The sequence below is a fragment of the Musca autumnalis genome, unplaced genomic scaffold (assembly GCF_047663935.1).
Source record: "Musca autumnalis isolate F117 unplaced genomic scaffold, ASM4766393v1 scaffold_5, whole genome shotgun sequence".
NCBI lineage: Eukaryota > Metazoa > Arthropoda > Insecta > Diptera > Muscidae > Musca > Musca autumnalis.
The window spans coordinates 196875563-196899118 of NW_027412088.1; the positions used below are offsets into that span (position 1 = coordinate 196875563).

The 23556-nt window shown below is 34.1% G+C and overlaps 1 protein-coding gene across 16 annotated transcripts in view; it reads left to right on the forward strand.

Moving 5' to 3' along the window:
* Nadk1b (NAD kinase 1b) overlaps positions 1–23556 on the forward strand; it is an 88473-nt gene that overhangs the window by 9840 nt on the left and 55077 nt on the right. Inside the window, exons 1-2 of one of the 16 annotated variants that reach the window (XM_073957291.1) lie at positions 1944–2457; positions 9170–9990. The exons of 6 other annotated variants lie outside the window; for them this stretch is intronic. In XM_073957291.1, the coding sequence (XP_073813392.1) occupies positions 9674–9990 (317 nt within the window). In that variant the 5' untranslated portion in view covers positions 1944–2457; positions 9170–9673. Of the gene's footprint in view, positions 1–1943; positions 2458–9169; positions 9991–23556 lie in introns of those variants that run through there. 9 more of the 16 variants (XM_073957290.1, XM_073957297.1, XM_073957292.1 and 6 more) reach the window with 9 other exon arrangements.

The following is a 23556-nucleotide window of genomic DNA, read 5'->3' on the forward strand; positions in this document are numbered from 1 at the left end:
AAAGGTTTTCCACTCAATTCTTCTTATAAGAAGTTTTGTTTACATTTTTATACCCTCCACCATAGGATGGGGGTATATTAAGTTTGTCACTACGTTTGTAACTACTCGAAATAATCATTGTAGACCCCACAAAGTATATATATTCTTGATCAGCGTGTAATTCTACATCGATATAGCCATGTCCGTCCGTCTGTCCGTCTGTCCGTCTGTCCGTCTGTGGAAATCACTCTAGCGTCCGAACGGATTGACGTAGGTTGATGAAATTTTGGGAAAATATGTTATATTTACGTAGGACTTTTGGTATTGAAAGCGGGCTATGTAGGTCCACGCTTTCGTATAGCCCCCATACAAAATGACGCGTGACGCGTCGTCGTTTTAAGGAATTTTTAAGATATTTGGCCCATTTTACCACCGAATTGATTGTAATTTGGTACTTTGTGTCTCCAGAGGCCAAAAAATATTCCTACCAAAGTTGGGTTATATAGGTCCACGTTTTGGTATAGCCCCCATATAGGGCCCCATATAAAGTACGCGTCATTTTAATATATTTTGAATGTATTAGACCCATTTGACCACAGAATTGGTTGTAATTTTGTATTTTGTGTCTCCAGAGGCCAAAAAATATTCCTACCAAAGTTGGGTTATATAGGTCCACGTTTTGGTATAGCCCCCATATAGGGCCCCATATAAAGTACGCGTCATTTTAATATATTTTGAATGTATTTGACCCCTCTGACCAAAGAATCGGTTGTAACTTTGTATTTTGTGTTTCCAGAGGCTAAGAAACATTTCTACCATAAAATGTTTATATAGGTCCACGTGTTGATATAGCCCCCATAATACAATATCTCCCGATTTTCGATATTTTGAACGTTTTAGCCTCATTATCACACCGAGATGGCTGAAATTTGGTATTTAGTCTTCTTTAGGCGTATAAAACATTCCCCCAGAAATTTGTAGGTATAGGTCTACGCCATCATATAGCCCCCATAGAACGGTACCTTCCGAATTTCGGTATTTTGAAGGTTGTGGCCACATTAATCCACCGAAATGGCTGAAATTTGTGGTGGAGGGTATAAAAAGTTCGGCCCGACCGAACTTAACGCTTTTCTTACTTGTTGAATTTCAAATATACACTTTATTAATTTTTTTAGATAAATTTTAACTTATAACATGTTTACAGTAGAGCTTTCTGGCGGCTTAAACACTTTTTAGACCATACACTTATACGATGATATAATTTGACATATGTAACTATATTGTATGAAAATGACATCTTAAATCCACTAGATTTGTTTAATCCAGTATTGTTAACCTGCTTTATGAGGATTTATATGACGTACATACATATTACTGAATCCAGTAAAAAGTAAATGTCAAAATTTCTTATTAATACTTTCTGCCAATATCAATTTACCAGGGACTGGATTCCTGTTCTATGAAAAATTTTAAATGAAAAATATTTTCTTTATAAAATTTTTCATTTGACATTTATTTCCTTTAGAAAAGTTTTCATTTCAAATTTTCATAGAACAAGAATTGAGCCCCAGGTCACGTATGTAACTAGCACAACTCCATTTTGACCCAAAATTCATCAAGATGTCGACATGTTTGTTGAAGTTTTCATACAATTTATTCACAATAACTAAAAATTTGACAGATTGAAACCAACCACCGCGCCGTTTTAAGCCGCCTCATTTCATCATGTGCATCGCATTTTAAATACAAATAAACGTTATATTACCCCGTTTAATTTTTTCTCACTTGGCAACATTATTTCCACCTTAGGGTATTGCCACATTAAATAAAAAAATTCTGAATTCTTTCCAACCTTCCTTCTTCAACTTCATAGTTATCATATTCCTTCTTTCCACCTATATTCACAAATTTCACAGCTGACACAAATTTTGACATTTCCTTGCTCGCCCATTCTCTCTCGTTCGCTCGGTTGGTTGGTTTTGATTCTGTAGTTGTTTTTTATTGTTGGTTGTATATTTCTTCTTGGTGTGTTTATTTCATTGTCCAAAACAATAAATTCACGTTATTTCGCTACAAAACAAAACAAAAATATCGCTAAAAGCATGACAAACGTGAATGTGAATTTGAAATGGTGAATTAAAGAAAATCAAATGTGTAGCAAGTGAAATAATTGAAACGCAAAGAAAAAAAGTGAAATCGGTTTCTTTTTTCATTAACACAATACAATAAGAAGAATATACGAAAGAAGGTGACAAGTGCGAGAGTAGAGTATTTTTTGTACAGAAAAGAAGAGAGTGAGCAAGTGAGTGATTGACAGTGTGTGTGTTGTTTTTGTTAAACCACAGTTTCTATCAGTGTTGCCAAGCAATGGAAAATGACGAATTCATGATGTATTCATAAAATACCCAAAGTGATTAAGAATGGTTCGGGAATTTAGTCCAAAGAGTTGTGGTCAATATTGACTCTCACGAATAATCGGTAACATATAAATTTGGAACAATTGTAGATGAACAGTCTCGGATCGAGCTGAAATTCTTGGTACCCGGATGAATATTTTGGCTTAAGTCTCGTTTAGGGAGCACCGGAACAAATCTCCTTTACCGACAGTTCGCAATTTTGTTTTTAAATTTTAAGTTTTTTTATTAGCCTGCCCTGATCACAACGATATACAGTTTTTCCAGGGGAAGTACACACTCATGCAAATGGCAAGACCGATATCTAGGGAGGTATGGACTTCCCCCGGGAAAAACTATGCCGTTGTAATAGGTATCCCAAGGAATACGCATGCTAAAAATTTCAGTCCAATCCGAGAGGTGCTCCTAAACAAGACCTGTTCCGTTAATTCTTTTTAAGATAAGTGTCTTGGGTTGTCAGAATTGGCAAATTATTAGGTACACAAGGTGCAATGTGATAAGGTAGAGTTTCCGAAGGGTAGATTTGAACAAATGTATATACGTTGATATTGTATGTCCATAGCCACCTTTAAGCGGCCATCGACATCCATTGTAAGTACATACGTTGGCCAGAAGGATATTCCCTAAGGAACATTATTTTCTAAATACGTGTCAACTTGTTGTGCGCCTCTCGCCATAACAACTGATAAACGGACGTAGTACACATTTTACTAGGTACACAAAGTTCCCGTGATAAGGATAGAGATTCCGATGGGTAGATTTAAACATATACTCGTTGATATTGTAGATCCATTGCCACCTTCACGCGGTCATCGATATCTATTGACAAGTTGGCAAGTCCCCTTCAGGGACACAACGTTTGACATTACTTTCTAAATACTTGTCCCTTTTTGGGGTGCCTCTAACATAACAACTGACTGAGGACCACAGTCCACATCTAAAATGTTATCGGAGTTGACCAGGTTACTCGGCAGCCAAAGAATAACTACTTCTTCTTATCATGATCAATCGAATATCATGTTTAGCGGTTTCATCGACCGCTTAAAGCTGCGTTTATGGCAAGCTAGTAAAGTGGTTTGAATTGCTTCCAGGACTGAGGTGTACTTCAAAGGTAGATTTAGGATAACTTGAAAGGAAATTTCAAAGAAATTCGATCAGCATCCATATGCGTGCCCGTACAAAGTTATAGAAAGAGATGTGAAATTTGTCAAGCCAAAACTTAACTGAAATTTTTAAACTTTATCGATGGGTAGAATTAAACCTGCATATGTCGAAATTGTCGAATTCCAAAATGAAAACTTTTTCTATGTGTTCTGCATCTGGACATAATCTACAGTAATCAACGTCCTTGTCATCCCATCTTGAAGTTAGGGATCTAACTCTCTACATCGTCTAACATACCATGTTTTACGTTGGGAGAACGCAGGCCAGATTACTTTGGATACCCTACATTCATATTCCACAAGCCATCTGCGAATCTTTCGATCGGTGGCCTAACAATTGGTAAAGCGATCGACTTAGATCCACCATGAGATAGTTAATCTGCTCATGGGTTTCAGACGTTCGCATCTCCAACCTGTAAAACTCGACACGTTCCAATTACATCGCTCGGAAATCGAAAAAATCAAAAACTTTAAATATCTGGGAGTCCTTTTAAACGACCAATGGATTATATCAAATGAAATAAAGTGCCGTATAGAGATGGCTAGAGACGCCTTCTACAAATACTCAAAAAGATTAACAAGCCACGACATGGAATCCAAACAAAACACAGAACAGGCCGAACTTTTCATACCCTACACCATAAAATATTCTGAACTAAAATGGAATAATTACATTTCATTCCTGTCCCCAACTTTAAGTGGGTACGTTAAAATGTCAGATAATGTTTATGTACATTTATGCTTCATTCGGGAGGCCCTTTTTATGGTGCCTATATCTAACTATGTATGTTGACAATTTTTGGTGGGCTAGAAATTGGGAGGTACTGTTATATAGGGGTTATAATAAAACATGGGCCTATGTTGACAGTTTTTGATGGGAGCCTTTAATGTCAAATAACTCCTAATTCGGTTAAAAATTTAGATAGAATCTACAAAATATCGAAAATCGGTACATAACGTGGGAACTTCAAATGTCATTAACAGCTAGTTCGGAGGTATCTGGGCTATACGAAAATATGAACTTAAATGAACCGTTATATGGGGGCTATACCAAAACGTGGACCTATGTCCACAAGTTTTGTCATATAAGTTTGTTGACATTTAAGAACTTTAAATGTCAAATTATAGCTACATCGGTCTGAAAATGTAGCTAAAAACGTCAAAACACCGCAAATCGGGGGTATCGTTATATGGGGGCTATACCAAAACGTGGACCTATGTCCACAAATTTTGTTATATAAGTTTATTGACACTTAGGAACCCTAAATGTCAATTTATAGCTAAATCGGTCTGAAAATGTAGCTAAAACTGTCAAAATACCGTAAATCGGGGGGTTCCGTTATATGGGGGCTATACCGAAACGTGGACCTATGTCCACAACTTTTGTTATATAAGTTTATTGACATTTAAGAACCCTAAATGTCAAATTATAGCTACATCGGTTTGAAAATGTAGCTAAAAACGTCAAAATACCGCATATCGGAGGGTACCGTTATATGGGCGCTATACCAAAACGTGGACCTATGTCCACAACTTTTGTTATATAAGTTTATTGACACTTAAGAACCCTAAATGTCAAATTATTACTATATCGGTCTGAAAATGTAGCTAAAAGCATCACAACACCGTAAATCGGGGGCACCGTTATATGGGGGCTATACCAAAACGGGGACCTATGTCCACAACTTTTGTTATAAAAGTTTATTGACACTTAAGAACCCTAAATGTTAAATTATAGCTACATCGGTCTGAAAATGTAGCTAAAAACGTCAAAATACCGTAAATTGGGGGGTACCGTTATATGGGGGCTATACCAAAACGTGGACCTATGTCCACAACTTTTGTTATATAAGTTTATTGATACCTAAGAACCCTAAATGTCAAGTTATAGCTAAATCGGTCTGAAAATGTAGCTAAAAACGTCAAAATACCGCAAATCGGCAGGTACCGTTATATGGGGGCTATACCAAAACGTGGACCTATGTCCACAAGTTTTGTTATATATGTTTATTTACACTTAAGAACCCTAAATGTCAAATTATAGCCAAATCGGTCTGAAAATGTAGCTGAAAACGTCAAAAAACCGTAAATCGGGGGGTACCGTTATATGGGGGCTATACCAAAACGTGGACCGATATATCCCATCTTCGAACTTGATCTTCCGACGGCTAAAGAAATGGTATTCCCCAATTTTCAGCGAAATCGGTCAACAAATGCGACCTGTATGTTGCGAACGGACGGACGGACGGACGGACATGCATAAATCGACTCAGAAAGTGATTCTATGTATATCCCTAGAAGGAACTATGGGTCGATCTCGCTTCCTTTTGTATGTTACATACAAATGCACTAACACATAATACCCCTTACCACATAGTGGTGTAGGGTATAATGACGAAGTTCTGAGGAAAATGAATGCGAATAGAGAGATAATAAGAACTATTAAAACCCGAAAAGTATCATATCTGGGACACATCATGCGGAATAATAAATACAAAATACTGCAAAATATTATTAGAGAGGGCCGAAGAGAACTCTCCTGGCTGAAAAATATCCAAAACTGGACTGGTATTCAAGATGAAGGAAGCCTTCTAAATGGTGCGAGAAGTAGAGATCTGCAATTAATATGATATTTTCTATAATATACTTCAGCGCACTTATTACTAAAATGTATAACAAATATTGCATAATCCCAAATAAAGACGCTTCTACAATGAACGCCATGAGCTCCAGTACATTGAAGTGCTTCTTTTGGTAAATTTGTCGACCTATTTCTTGTCAAATGAGCTCAGTAATATTTATCGGGTTGCATATAGTATATTGGAACAGTTATAATTTAACCAATATCGGACCGCTTCCGATTTGTGCTTGGCATCGTTATATTGATAAAATCTTATTCAATCCCCAATTTAGCACAGGATTGCTTTACATTGTGTTAGCATATTGATAACGATCCATTATAACCTCCACAAAATCTATGTTATCCATCCCCGTCACCGATACACAACTCCAAACCATAACTGAACCTCCACAATGCTTTATAGTTTGTATGACTTTTATATAAAAATTGAAAACATGACTACTTCGTCAAAGATTAAACACAAAACGTTTAATAGTATTCACAATCAGCTTCACTTTATCAATATTGACACCAATAGTACCAGAATATACCTCTAGTCCATACAAAACTTGAGATAACAATAGAGAAGTTGCCAACATTAACTTTATTCTGTGAGGAAGATATAAATTAGACCCATAAAATCTGCGCACAATGTCCCAAATTCTACCAGACAAAGCAACAACGTGGCTTTTGAATGAAAGATCGCTGTCAGCAATTACTCCCAAACACTTATGCTTATGGATGAAGTCTATCTTAGTGTGACCCAAGAAGACCTCAATAGGTGGTAAAACACGGTCATTGCCAAAAGCTAAAGCCTTGGTCTCAGAAGGATTGACTTTCAAAAAGTTCATTGTAGCCCAACGAACGAAACAATCTAAGTTTGAATTAATATTACATTCAAGTATGTTGGAAGCATCACGTGTACCACTAAAAAGCAAGAATATATCATCTGCTAAAATGAAAGTTGAACAACATGACGAATTCGTGTAAGGAGGAAGGTCATTCATATATAAAATAAATAGAAGTGGGCCTAGAACAGATCCTTGCGGTACTCCAGAGGACAGAGGTGGAGAAAAGCAAATTGACATTCATTTATCCGACTTGAACAAACTTCCAGCATATGATTCTTAATGATATGTTCCATAATCTTAGATATGGCTGGTAAAATTGAAATGGGCCTTAAGTCATCTAAATCCCTAACAGATCTGGATTTGGGAATTGGCACTACTCGAGCTATCTTCCACGCAGATGGAAAAACTGAAGTAGATAAAATAGTATTCACAAGATTCAAAATATGATCCGAGACATACGGAAAAACCAGTTTAATGAAATATATCGGTATGCCATCAATACCAACAGATTTAGATCTAACCTTACTCATCGCTTCAATGAGCTCATCTTCATTAATACATCGAAATGAAAATGAGGGATCAAAATCAATGAAGTCATTAACATTAACTAAAGCACCATTAGACTCATCAGTAGCATTAGCACAACCATGAGTCTTAAGAATCTTCCAAATCCTAGTAGAATCCATACTACCGTAAAGATTTGTATAATGAACTCTCCTCCCCTTGCAAATTACAGATTTAGCCTTATTCCTATATTTGCAATAGATTCGCCAGTTTTTCTGAGTTGGGTTTCTTTGGAATGATAAGAAGGACAAATTCCTCATCGAAGTAGCAAACCTGACTTCTCTAGACTCCACCAAAGGATCACCAGAATACCTTATTTCTTTCCTCACTACAGGAACAAAGGAAAAAAGGCGATCAAAAAGTGAACCGACGTAGGAACATTTAACATCCACATCAGCATTTCCAATAATTAAGTTTTTATCAAAAGACACAAGGAAAGAAAATAACCCAATGTTCCTATAATCACGGAATTCAATAAAATCTGGTAAAGGATTATATTTAAAAGAGAGGGAAGCAAATATAAGCGCATGGTCGGAAATCGCACTACACTGAACTTGATTTGTGTAGTCTAAAAGAGCGCTGTCACTGACTAACATGAAGTCAATCAGAGATGTTGTCCGATTAGCTAAATCAAAGTGTGTAGGACTCGAGTTGTGAGCGATATTACCGGAAACTTTATGGAATAAGCAATAAAAGTTTTACATTTTATTCTCTGGTTGTCTATGATATCTTTCAGACAAAGTAGAAACATATTTTGGGGTTAATTGCCGGCATTTACGGTTACACTTGGCTGATAGCTCGTTAAAGCGGGCCCTTGCAGGTTCCAAAAAACTTTTCATTCTAGTACTTTACTAATCCCAAAAAACACAGGTTAAGTTTAACGGCGAACGGAAAATAGAACATCAGCCAATCAGATATTGAAAAAAACCGTGGATTTCTTAAAAAATATTTTATTCAAAAATCGTGGATTTTTAAAGAATATTTTTTTCAAAAATCGTGGATTTTTTAAATACTTTTGCAAAATTGTGGATTTTTTAAGTACTTTTTCAAAAATCGTGGATAATTTTAAAGAATAATTTTCAAAAATCGTGAATTTTTAAAATACTTTTTCAAAAATTGTGGATTTTTTAAGTACTTTTTCAAAAATCGTGGATTTTTAAAAGAATAATTTTCAAAAATCGTGGATTTTTTAAATACTTTTTAAAATCGTGCATTTTTTAAATACTTTTTCAAAAATCGTGGAATTTTTAAAGAATAATTTTCAAAAATCAGATTTTTTAAGCAATATTTTTTTCAAAAACCGTGGATTATTTGAGGAATAAAGCGAGTGACGTGGGAAAATACCTATTGTTAGGGCCCTATGTGGCCCAATTGTGCAATTAGGCTGTTTTTGGGGTGGTTCTCATTGCACCTGTAACAGAAGTTGCAGCAGCCCCTTTTAAGGTAGGGCCAATCATAATTCCCTTCGCTTGTATCTATAACGCATTTATTTGGATTTAGATTTTCAATGAATTTCACCACATCTACATTTCCCCCTTGTAATCAAACATTTTCTTACAACTTGGCAACTCTATATAGGAATTTCGGACAAACAACAACTTTTTATTTCCGCATAAGAAACAACACACAAACGGAAACAAAAACAAAACATACAAGGGAGATTTATTTGCTCATCATTCCATGTTTTTGACATCATTGATAACAAAAAGAAAAAAACGCAGAGAAAAAAGAGACCCTTACCTTAACCTACTACGCGACCACTCAATATCATCATTCCAATAGAGGATAATTCTGATAAGAATCGACAACAACAACAAAATCAGCACAACATACAAGAATAAATTTGTTGTTATTAAATATTAATTTAAAAGAGAAAATACAGGCTGTTGGCTAAGTAGTGCTGCTGGCAATTGTTGTTCATTTCGGACGATTAATAATTTACCTGTGCGCTTCTTGGCCAAGTTAGCTGGCTTATCGTTGTCCGCGACAACAACAAATTAGTGTTGAATCGAAAAAAAAAGAAAATTGTGTGTGTTAACAAATTAATAACAGCAAAACAAAAAAACAAGAGCAGAAAAAATAATGTCGAAATCACAAATCAACGGTGGCCTACCAACAACATTTAGACGTAGCAAAAGTGGCAACGACAGCAGCAGTAATACTGCAAACCATTCCACCACAACTACTACACCACTCACCTCTTCGGCAGGGGTGAGTAGTAGTAGTGTTGGTGTTGTAACCCCAGCTTTGGAGTGTCCACCCCCTGCAACAGCCAAAGACCATTTAAGTGTTAGCCGTTTGAGCACTACGGCAGGTACGGCAGGTGGTAATGCATCCTCGGCCCCTGGTCCGGGTGGTACAAGTTCATCGCCTGATGTTGAGGCCATGAGAGAATGGTGGTAAGTAATTAATAATTGATGAACCCTAAGCCTTTTTAGGATAATTGATAATTCATATAGATTTATGGTATATTCAGCACAATATGGGTAAATTGTTTTTTCTTGATTAGCAGCTAAAACATGTGGCTGGAATTTACTTGAAAGTAATTACTGTTTATATGAATATTTAAGTGAGAAGTAATTATCAATTTGTCAAGGGAATATATTAAAAATGTAATTATGACTGGGCACGGTGATATTGAAGAATGCCTTCAATGGGTGCTTACATAGCTGAAAAGAGTTTTAGGTAACTTTATATTTGATCTGTTATCTTATTTTATTTATTCTTATTTTTTTATACTCGGAGCTCAAACTATCTCTAAAAAGATTTTAAGATCATATTTTCGAAAATCGTGGATTTTTTAAGAATATTTTTTTTTAAATCTTAGTTTTTTTAAAGAATAATAATAATTGTTCCACAAACATCCCAGATGGGACAAGGGAGACTTCTCTCATATCAATGAGTGCACGCCGATTCATATTGGCTCAATGATATGGGACCTACTTTTTATTGCCGAGTCCGAACGGCGTGTCTTACGACACCACTTGTAGAGAAGTTTTTCATGGCTTAAATACTCAGGAAATGTCGCCAAGCATTACTGAGGGGGAATTTTGCCACCGTTGAAAATTTGATGTTGCTTGGCCTGGGATTCGAACCGCAGACCTTCTGAGTGCAAGGCGGACGTGCTAACCATTGCATACTTTTTTCAAATATTGTTTATTTTTTATTTTTTATTTTTCAAAATTCCTGGATTTTTTAAGAATATTTTTCCAAAATTCGTCGATTTTAATTTTTTTAAAGCCGTTGTGTTTTTAAGTTTATTTTTCAAAAATCGCGTTTTTTCAAAGAATATTTTTTTTCAAAAATCGTTTAAATTTTAAAGAATATTTTTTTTTTCAAAAATCTTGTTTTTTACGAATATTTTTTTCAAAAATTGTGTGTTTTTAACCAATATTTATACAAAAATCGTGGATTTTATTTTTTTTTAATCCGTGTATTTTTTAAGAAAATTTTTTTAAAAATCTTGGATGTTTAAGAATATTTGTTTTCAAAAATAGTGGATTTTCTAGACTTTTTTTCCAAAAATCGTGGATATTTTGGAATTTTTAAAGAATATTTTTCAAAAATCGTGGATAATTTTTAGATTTTTTTTTTTTAAATTCGGGGATTTTTTTAAGAATATTTTTTCAAAAATCGTGAATTTCAAAATTTTTTTTACAAAAATCGTGGATTTTAATTTTTTTCAAAAACCATGTATTTTTAGAGAATATTTTTCAAAAATCTTGGATTTTTAAGAATATTTGTTTTCAAAAATAGTGATTTTTTTAAAGATTTTTTTCCAAAAATCCCGGATATTTAAAAAAAAATTATTTTCACAAATCTTGGATTTTTCAAAGAATATTTTTCAAAAATCGTGGATTATTTTTAGATTTTTTTTAAATTCGTGGATTTTTTTAAGAATATTTTTTTCAAAAATCGTGAAATTTTAAAGAATATTTTTTCAAAAGTCGTGTTTTTTTAAGAACATCTTTAAAAAATCGTGAAAATTTTTAAGAATTTTTTCTACCAAAATCTTGGTTTTTTTTAAAGAATATTTTTCAAAAATCAAGTATTTTAAACAATATTTTAAAAAAATCTTGGATCTTTTAAATTTTTTTCCAAAAACTGTGTAGTAGATTAATAAAATATTTTTTTAAAAAATCGTGGATTTTTTAAGAATACTTTTTATTAAATATTTTTTATTATCTTTTTTTAATTTTTTAATCGAGCTTTTATGACATTTAATGCAAGTGAATAAGGAAAGCCGACGATTCGAACCCACACACCCACCACTATGTGACATGCATGTGTCGCCTTCGGTAAAGGCTCTTCAGACATATCGGATGTGGAGCGGCTTCGCTGTCCTCGAACTTTTCTTCTTTCAAATGCATTTTTGTTTTGTTTTTCACAACAACAATGAGGATTTTCCCATTTAGTTGTGCTTTCAAAAGTCGTGGATTTTTTAAAGAAGATTTTTTCAAATATCGTGGTTTTTTTATATTTTTTTTTTCAATTTCGTCGATTTTTAAAAAAATATTTTTTTTCCAATTTCTTGGATTTTTTTAAAAAATATTTTTTCAAACATCGTGGGTTTTTTAAGTATACATACTTTTTTAAAAATGGTGGATTAAAAAAAATCAAAAATCTTGAATTTTTAAAAAATTTTTTTTTTCAAAAACTGTAGATTTTTTAAAAAATCTTGGATTTTTTAAAGAATATTGTTACGAATGTAACTGATAGGTTTAAGTTAATTTAGTTTAATTTCCGTTAATTTAAAAATTCGAATTGTAACGTAAAGTTTTATTACGCAGTTACTTTATTTAAGCAACAACAACTATCATGTAGAATTATCTTCATTATTCTAGATGTTACTTTACCTTTCATTAATGTGCTTTTGTTTTGTTTTGCCATAATTATGTAATTATCGTTTAGTTCCTACTTCTTGTATTTCTTGCATTTGTTTGTTGTTGTAATTACGTCATTACTGTGCTTGTCGTCCGCCTGTATTCCCCCCATGTATGTATGTGAGTATGGTTGTTCGCTTAGTGCGAATGTGCGTCTGTGTGTTCGTTGCACAGATTCGAGGTGTTGCCAGACTTTCTGGATAATTCTAGACCAAGGAGACTTTGGGGTATAAATACAGGGGAACTGGCAATGACGAAATGAGTTGTGTTTTAAGCGTTGAACTGAACAGATCGGTTAAAGAATAGCTGCGTGCTAACTAGAGACTTGCTGTGTGCTTAGTAATTAAAGTCGGTTCTGAATAAGTGTAATAAAGTAAATAAAGCATTGTAGAAACGTAATCTAAAACGAACCCTGTTTTATTTGGTACAAATCGTACTGGGGAATAAAACAACGTCTACACGGAGATTAATTCCGTAACAATATTTTTCCAAATTTCGTGGATTTTTTAAAGAATATTTTTCCAAAAACCGTTGTTTTTTAAGTATGTTTTTCATCGTGTTTTCAAACGAACATTTTTAATAAAATCCTGGATATTCTAAAGATTTTTTCTTTAAAAATCTTGATTGTTTTAAAGAATATTTTTTAGAAAATCGTGTTTTTTTAAAGAATATTTTTAAAAAAGCATGTTTTTTAAAGAAAAGAATTTTCTTCAAAAAATCGCTCATTTTTTTAGAAATCGTGGATTTAAAAAAAAATTTCAAAAACTTTGGATTTTTTAGGAATATTTTTTCAAAAAAACGTGGATTTTTTAGGGATATATTTTCAAAAAACGTGGATTTTTTAAGAATATATTTCCAAAAAACTTGGTGCAATTTTTCAAAAATCGTGGATTTTTTTAAGAATATTTTTTAAAAATCGTGAATTTTTTAAGAATATTTTTTAAAAATCGTGAATTTTTTAAGAATATATTTTTCAAAAATATTGGAATTTTAAAGAATATTTTTTAAAAAATTGTTGTGTTTTCAAAAATCTTGGATTTTGTTAAGAATAGTTTCAAAAATCGTGGATTATTCTTATTTAAAAAAATATTTTTTAAAAATATTGGTTTTTTTAAGAATACTTTTTTAAAAAATAGTGGAATTTTTTTAAAAAAAAATCTTTTTTAAAAGTCGTGGATTTTTTAAAAAACAGTTTTTCTAAAAAAATATTTTTTCAAATATCGTGGATTTTTTAAGAATACATACTTTTTTCAAAAATAATGGATTTTTAAAAAAAGATATTTGTTCAAAAGTGTTTTATTTTTTGAAAAATATGTTTATCAAAAACTGCTTTTTTAAAAAATCTTGGATTTTGTAAAGAATATGTTTCTAAAGTTCGTGGATTTTTTAAAGAATATTTTTTTTTCAAAATTCAATGTTTTTAAGTATATTTTTCAGAAATAGTGGTTTTTAAAGAATATTTTTTCAAACGATGCTTTTTTATAGAATATTTTTTTTTAAATTGTATTTTGTAGTGAACATTTTTAAAAAATCTTGTTTTATTTAGTTTTACAAAAATCTTGGTTATATTAAAGATTTTTTTTAAATCATGGCTGTTAAATAATATTTTTTAAAAAATCGTGGATTTTTTAAAGAAACTATTTTTTTCAAAATTTGTTTTTTTTTTAAGAAATCGTATATTTTAAGTAGTATTTTTTAATCGTGGATCCTATAAAAAATGTTTTGTTTTTTGAAAAATCGTGGTTTTTTTATGAATATATTTTTAAAAAATACTCGTAGTGGATTTTTAAAGAATGTTTGGATTCTGTGGATTTTTTAAAAAAATATTTTTTCAAAAATCGTGGATTATTTTTAGTATATTTTTTTAAATTCGTGGATTTTTACATAATATTTTTTCAGAAATCGTGGATTTTTTAAAATATTTTTAAAAATATGAATATGTAAGTGAGAAGTAATTATCAATTTGTCAAGGGAATAAGTACATTAAAAATGTAATTATGGCTGAATTGGATACGATATTGGATGCCTTCAATGGGGGCTTACATAGCTGAAAAGAACCACTAAAAGGGGTCTTTATACATAGAAGACCACCTAAACGGGCCTTCTAGACATAGAAGAACACCTAAAAGGGTCTTCTGTACATAGAAGACCTCCTAAAGGCGTCTTCTATACCTAGAAGACCTCCTGAAGTGGTCTTCTATACATAGAAGATCTCCGAAGGGGTCTTCTACACATAGATGCTTTTTCAAGAAGATCGTATGATTTTTTCAAAGAAGAACAGATGATCTACTAGAAGAAATTCAAATGATCTTCTAGAAGAAAATCGTGTGGTCTTCTCATAGAAGTTCTGTTGATCTTTAAGAAGAAGATCAGGTTGCCTTCCCATAAAATATCAGATGGCCTTATCATATAAGATTAGACGATCTTCTCATAGAAGATTAGGTGATATTCTGATAGAAGATGTGATGACATTCTAAGAGAGTAGAAAATCTGAATGTCTTCTCGAAGATTATCAGATGAACAAGCTAATGCTGTATCTAGTTTTAGGTTTCGTATCTCACAAACGACTCCTTTTTGGATCTAAAAAAAATGCATTTGAATTTAATAACTATATTGTAATTTTCAACATTATTTGTTTCTAATAGCACACAATTGACGATTATTGTCATGCTTCAATTATTTTCGCCATGGAATTTAAAACATTTGTCGCAAAAAATTGTAAATAAATATCATTCACCCAATTAGTTTGCCATTAATATTTTCTTTTTTTGTTGGTTTTCAATTTAAATTTAGACAACAATAACATGTCAATATTGCCTTAATAACCGAGTTTAACAACCCGAAAGCAATTTTCCCGCATTTTTTTGTTATCTGAAACCACACGTTATGCAGAGGCATAGAATGGAATTGGGTTTTTATTCAAATGTTTTAAACAATTTTATTAAAATTAATTATATTATTATTGTTTTTTAAAATCCAACTCCTCATAACAATGACTGTTAAAATTTCTGTTAACAGATGTCTTTTTTTAGTAAATGTGATAAGATGAGTCCAACACCACCCCATATGAAATGCTTATCGCTACGAATTTTCTTGAATGGCGTTCAAGCGTGAAAAAATGGCTTGCGATTTTTTTCCTAGTCATTCACTGACTGTATTATCAGAAATAATACGTTCATATTACGCAGGTTATCTAGGGGAATAATTAAAGAAAAGTACAATTCTGAGAATAATTACGAAGAAAACAAAACAGTAGCCTCTGTAGAGATAGGCAAATTGACAGATTTCATTTTCATCATCAATATAAACAAAGACTTTCTTGAGGTACACTGAGCTCAGGGAATATAGTATTCAATAATAAAACATAAAATTTTACAATGGTCAAATATAATAGATTAAATATATAAATTAAGCTCTTTTCAGCTATGTAAGCCCCCATTGAAGGCATCCAATATGTCTAGAAAACCCGTTTATCTTTCCCCGATCTTTTGGAGGTCTTTTATGTATAGAAGACTTCTTTCGGTGGTATTCTATGTATAGAAGACTCCTTTCGGAGGTTTTCATCCCTGTCCCTGGAGACATCCCTGTCGGATGTCTTCTATATATAGAAGACCTCTTCGGAGGCCTTCAATGTGTAGAATACCCCTTTCGGAGTTCTTGTATTTATAGAAAACCACTTCAGGAGGCCTTCTATGTATAGAAGAACCCTTTCGGAGGTCTTCTATAAATAGAAGACGCCTTTCGGAGGTCTTCTATGTTTATAAGACGGCTTTCGGGGGTCTTCTATGTTTAGAAAACGCCTTTAGGAGTCCTTCTATATATAGAAATCCCTTTTAGGGAATCTTTTATTTATAAAAGATCCCTTTGGGAGGTCTTCTATGTATAAAGATCCCTTTAGGAGGTTTTCTGTGAATAGAATAACCTTTGAAAACAACTTCTGTGTATAGAGGCTCCCTTATGGAGGATATTTTATGTATAGAAGACCCCTTTGGGGACTTTCTATGTATAGAAGTCCCTTTTACGAATCCCTCGTTGGAGAATCTTTTATGTATTGAAGATCATCTGACCTTTAATGAAAATACCCTCTTATCTTCTATGAGAAGATTATCTGGACCTCTATGAGAAATTCATCAGATGTTCTATAAGATGTCTAACTGATCATTTATGAGAGGATCGTCTGATCTTCTATGAGAAATTGTCTGGTCTTCTATGAGAAGATCATCTGGTATTTCATCATACCTTTATTAGAATTCAATCATTCCATCCTCTATGAGAAGATTATCTCACCTTCCATGATATTTTGTGAAGAGATCATCCGATCTTTTATACAAATATCAACCAACCTTCTACAAAAAGATCATCAGATCTTCCATGAGAAGATAATCTGGTCTCCTATCTGAAAATATCAGGCTTGTAATCCGGAAGAAGAACATCTTCTGATATTCTATGATAAGATCACTTGATATTCTACAAGAAAATCCTCTGATTTTCTATTCTTCTTCTAGTAGAAGATCATCTGATCTTCTAGGAAAAGATTATCTGATCTTCTAGGAGAAGATTATCTGATCTTCTAGGAGAAGATTGTCTGATCTTCTAGGAGAAGATTATCTGATATTCTAGGAGAAGATCATCTGATCTTCTAGGAAAAGATGATCTGATCTTCTGTGAGAAAACCATTTGACCCTCTTCCAGAGGATCATCTGATCTTCCATGACAAGACCATCTTACCTTTTATGGGAAGAACACCTAATAGTCTATTAGAAAACCATGTGATCTTCTTCTAGAACATCGCTCGATTCTCTAGGATTCTGCCAACAGAATATCATGGTTCTCCTAGAAGAAAATCATCTGATCTTCTATAAAAAGACAGTCTCTATGAGGAAATCGTCTAGATTTCTATCAGAGACCCATCTGATCTTCTTCTAGAAGATAATGTGATCTTCTAGGAGAAAACCATCTGTCACTCTTCCAGAAGATCCTCTGACCGGAAATACCATCTGATCTTTTAAGAGAAGAACGCGTAATTATCTAGGAGAAAACCGTCTGATCTTCTTCTAGGTCATCGTCTGAGTTGCTATGAGAAAATCGTCTGATCTTCTATGAGAAGATCTTCTAACAGAATATCAGCTAGCCTTCTCGGAGAACATCATCTGAAGACGACCTGATCTTCTAGGATAAAATTAGAAGAAGATCAGAAGATCTATGAGAATACCACTTGATCTTCTAGAAGAAAACCATATGTCTAATTTACTCCTAGAAGATCACCTGGTCATCTCGTAGAAGATCACCTGATATTCTATAAGATCCTCCAAGAGAAGATCACCTGATATTCTCGTAGAATATCACCTGATCTTCTCCTAGAAGCTAACCTGATCTTCTATAAGAAAATCGTCTGAACTTCTATGATCTTCTAACAGAAGATCAGCAGGCCTTCTATGAGAATATCTTCTGAATAACTTCTGATCTTGTAGGTGCAAATCATCTAATCTTCTTCTAGAAGATCAACTGATCATCTATGAAAGGACCATCTGGCCTTCTATGGTGAGATCATCTGACATTCTAGGAGAAACTCATCTGCCTTCTCCAAGAGGATCATCTGACTTTTTCCTAGAAGACAACGTGATCTTTTTCTAGAAGATCAACTGATCATTTGTAAAATGACCATCTGGTCTTCTATGAGGACTACCACCTATAGTGCGATTCTCTAACTCATTTTTTTGAGTTACCGACAATTGTTGGTAAAATTAGAATGCTTATAATTTCGGTAATTACCGATGTTTTTCGTTAAGTTAGCGATGAATAAAAAGCAGTCGTAAAGTTCTACCGATAGCAAAAGTGTTGTCAACTTTTATTTAAACTTTTCATTCATAAGTTTGCGTTTTATTTTAAAAATTTTTTGTCGGAATCTCAAAAAAATGAGTTAGAGATTCCTACTACTGATCTTTTAAGTGAAATCCATCTTATCTTCTCATAGAAAATCACCTGATCTTCTCCTAGAAGATCACCTGGTATTCTAGATGATCCCTTGATCTCCTCCTAATCATAAAACCATAAGAACTTCTCATAGAAAATGAGCTGAACTTCTTTGTCATAGAATACCATATTATCTTCTCATTAAAGGCTTCTTCTCTTAGATGACCATCTCTAGGAAGATCGGAAGATCTTCTAATAGAATACTAGACGATTTTCTTATGGTCTTCTATGAGAAAAGAATCTTGTAGTTAGAGATAGAAACATGATCTTCAAAATAAGATTCAGCTGGTATTCAGTAAGAAGAGTCGATGGTCTTATATGAGGAAATGATTTGGTTTTGTGGGAGAATATTGTATTGTCCTCTATGAGAAGAGAATCGGACTTTCAGAGACGATCATATAGCCTTCTATGAGAAGATCATTCCAAAAATGTTCTTCTGTGAGCAGATAGTTTGGTCTTTTGTGAGAAGATGTGTGGTCTACTAGAAGAATTTCATGCTGTCTTGCATGGGAAAATCATGGTTTTTTTCATTAGCACGGGACTACTATAAGAAAATTGTCTGGGCTTCAAAGTGGGAAGACCACTTGAATAGTGATTATATTGTTTTGTTCGGAAAAATGATGTGGCCTTCTGTGAGAGGATCATATGGTCTTCGCTGAATAAATCATCTGGTATTTTATGAAGGGACAATTTGGTCTTCCATGAGAAAATCATTTGGTCTTCGATAAAAAATGTTGTGTTTTTTATGAAGGTGTTCCCGTCTACGCTGTGGTATTCGCCCTGGCTGAATATCATTTTTGTAAAATTTTTGCAATTATTTCATCTTTATTATATCTCCAACATTTGAATAAATTTCTCATCAAAAAATCGAATTGAATATATTTTTGGATTTTTTTTTTGCACATAAATTTGACTTTTTAATAAAGCCACGCAATAGCAAGCAATCCGTTGAGGTTATGCTTATATTTTTACACTTGTTCATTTTTTTGTACATTTGAATTTTTTATATGAAAAAACAAAAAACGCTTTGGAAAGCATCTATGAGTATCTCTCTCGAAGTCGTTATTGAATTTTAATTTTCAATGATAGTCAGTTAGTCAGTCAAGCCAGGCAACCCGCCCTCCTGGCTGCTAGACTGAATCTAGAATCTAAACTGCTGATATGGCTGGCGTTCGTTCATTCGTTTATTCTTGATGGTGATAGAAAACGTAATTGTGGCGTGATGATGTATTTATTCCACGATGATGATGATGATGATCCTCATCATGATACCTTTCCAAACGTGACTGTAATTTCTCAAGCATAAATAAATATCAATTGGGTTGGTGTTAGAGAAGTACAAGCGCGCACACACGCTAGCAAAACCTATAAAAAAAGATGAAAAGCCAAAAAGCCGATCATCGAAGCGTACGTAAGGACAGAGCAACCATAGGAGGGTATTGTTCAGACGTGCAAAAAAATAAAACTGCACATCTAACAAAGGTGAGAATTAAATTAGATTCTTATTTATGCCAAAATAGTTTGTCGTGACTACTTCTGTGGCGGGGATTACAAATTCTTTTTCAAATTTCAATATCAATTGGAGGAAATTTACAGAATGGAATAAAGAATGTGTGTTGGTCCGTTGTTGCCCATTGGAAACAAAAACGAAATAATTTATCAAAAAATTATGGCCAGCAAAACAAGTTTAGCCACCTATGCACGTCAGAAAAAACAGTCAACTCGAAAAAAATAATTATAAAAATTAAACATGTTATTAAGTATTTTGATAAATTATGAATACAAAATACCCATACATTCACACTTACATCCACATCCACTCACAATTACACATTACCGTTTTTCAATTGCCATTTCTTGCCACCACTTCAGTCTCTTCTAAGCATTGTAGATCAATATGGAGATTCAAAAATTAGACTTTGTGATTTGTTCGAGCCTTTTAATGATACCTTCTTTAAAATGCGGAAGACCTAAAAGAATTATTCAACAACAACGTCTCATCTACGAACACCGTTCTCCCCCAAAGGCACCATGGCAGGCCAGGCTGGCCATTGTGTCTCGGACAATCATCTAACATTTTTATTGCTGTCATCATCGTCATCTTCATAGCAATTTGTTAAATCAAAGAGTAGCGAACGAACGAATCCCCACCACCTTAACGCATGTAATCAATTTAAATTCAAACTGATATAAGTGCCACCTCGGATGATGATATGTTAAAACTAGACGACGATGCTGATGATGATTGCCGAAACAGGGAAGACATCAGCAACAGCAGCATCATCGTCGTTAGATGATATAAATAAGTGGAGGACAATTGAATATATTTTAGAAAACATCTATTGGGTTTCCAGGAAAAGACCTGATGTTCTTCTAATAGAAGACTTAAACATATTTCTTTAGGAACTCAGAGTCATACGACTTAAATAGGAGACATGAAGGTCTTCTCATAGAAGAACAGGATGTCCTTTCATTGAAAACCTGAAGATTTTCTTAAAGAATACCAGAAAATCTTCTCATGGAAGAAAATCTTCTTCTGAAAGGCATGAAGTGTTTATTATAGAAGATCTTCAGGACTTTTCACAGAAGCCCAGAACATTTTCTGTAGGCTGTCTACAGGTCAAAGATGTTGAGAAGGTGTTCTCAAAGAAGACCAGAAGGTCTGCTGAGAAGATCAAAAAGTCTTCTCGAAAAGACGAAAAAAGTATTCTCAAAGGAGTCCAGAGGGTATTCTCAAAGACGACCAAAAGGTCTTCTCGAAAAAGAGGGGAAAGTCTTCTCAACGAAGACCAAAAGATCATCTCAAAGAAAATCAGAAGGTCTCTGAAAGAAGACCAGAAAGTCTTCACAAAGAAGATCAGAAGGTCTTCTCAAAAAAGGCCAGAAGATTTGTTAATAGAAGATCAAAAGGTCATCTCAAAAGTGACCAGAACGTTTTCTCAAATAGGCCAGAAGGTCTTATAAAAAAAGATCAAAAGGTCTTCTCAAAGAAGACACATGGGCCTTTTCATAAATTACCCGAAGGGCTTCTCAGAAAAGGTCAGAAGGTCTTCTCAAGGAGGACAAGAAGGTCTTATCAAGGAAGACCAAAAGGTCTTCTCAAAGATGACACGAAGGGCTTCTCAGAACGCCTTCACAAGGAAGACCGGAAGGTCTACTCATAGATGACCGGAAGGTCTACCCATAGATGACGAGGAGGTCTTCTTCAAGAAGACACGAAGGCCTCTTAATAGGTGGCAAGAATGGCTTCTCAGAAAAGATCACAAGGTCGTCTAAAAACGACCAGAAGGTCTTCTCAGGGAAGACCGGAAGGTCTTCTCATAGAAGACCAGAAGGTCTTATCAAAGAAGACCGGAAGGTTTTCTAAGGAAGACCGGAAGGTCTTCTCATAGAAGACCAGAAGGTCTTCTCATAGAAGAGCAGAAGGTCTCCTCATAGAAGACCAGAAGGTCTTATCAAAGAAGATCAAAATGTCTTCTCAAAGAAGACACAAAACCCTCCTCATAGGTGACACTAATGGCTTCTCAGAGAAGATCAGAAGGTCGACTCAAAAACGACCTGAAGGTCTTCTCATAGATGACCGGAAGGTCTTCTCATAGATGACCGGAAGGTCTTCTCATAGATGACCGGAAGGTCTTCTCATAAATGACCGGAAGGTTTTCTCATAGATGACCGGATGGTCTTCTCATAGATGACCGGAAGGTCTTCTCATAGATGACCGGAAGGTCTTCTCATAGATGACCGGAAGGTCTTCTCAAGGAAGACCGCAAGGTCTTATCAAAGAAGATCAAAATGTTTTCTCTAAGAAGACTCAAAACCCTCCTCATAGGTGAAACAAATGGCTTCTCAGAGAAGATCAGAAGGTCCTCTCATAGATGACCGGAAGGTCTTCTCATAGAAGACCAGGATTTCTTCTCATAGAAAAGAACATGATTTTTTAATAGAAGATCAGATGGTTTTCTCAAAGAAGACCAGAAGCTCTTCTCAAAGAAGATCAATAGGTCTTCTCAAAGAATTCGTGTCTTCTCATAGATGATACGAAGGGCTTCTCAGAGATCAGAAGGTCGTCTCAAAAGTTTTTTTTCAGAGAAGACCAAAGAGATATTCTCAAAGAAGATCGAAAGGCCTTCTCAAAAATGACCGGAAGGTCTTCTCATCTTTAATAGAGGATCAGAAGGTCTTCTAAGGAAGAGCAGAAGTTCTTCTCAAAACGAACAGAAGGTCTTCTCAAAGAAGAGCAGTAGGTCTTCTCAAAGAAGATCCGAAGCTCTTCTTAAGTAGAAGGCCAGAAAGTCTTCTCATAAAAGACCAGAAGGACTTCTCATTCTCAGACCACAGAATTTTCAAAGAAGGCAAGAGGATCTTCTTTTAGAAACCGGAAGGATCATCCCATAGAAAACCAAATATTTTTTTCATAGAAAACCTTGGATCTTATAGAAAACCTGGGATCTTATTATAAAAAACCAGAGAGTTTCTCATAGAAGGCGAGATGATCTTTCAAAGAAGATCAGATGATCTTCTCATAGAAGACCTGAGGTCTTCTCATAGTCCGTAGATCTTCTTATAGATGAGCTGAGAGTCTTCTGGATCTTCCCATAGAAGGTCTTATCATAGAAAAGGGGAGGATCTTTTAATAGAAGATCAGAATGTCTTCTCAAGGAAGAGCAGAAGTTCTTTTCAAAACGAAGAGAAGGTCTTCAAAAAGAAGAGCAGTAGGTCTTCTCAAAGAAGATCCGAAGCTCTTCTTAAAGTAGACCAGATGGTCTTCTCATAGAAGGCCAGAAAGTCTTCTCATAAAAGACCAGAAGGTCTTCCCATTCTCAGACCACAGAATTTTCAAAGAAGACAAGAGGATCTTCTTTTAGAAACCGGAAGAATCATCCCATAGAAAACCAAAGATTTTTTTCATAGAAAACCTTGGTTCTTATAGAAAACCAGAGAGTTTCTCAAAGAAGATCAGATGATCTTCTCATAGAAGACCTGAGGTCTTCTCATAGAAGTCCGTAGATCTTCTTATAGAAGACCTGAGAGTCTTCTGGATCTTTCCATAGAAAACCTGGAGGCCTTCTCATAGAAGACTAGAAGATTTGCTCACAGAAGACCTCAGGG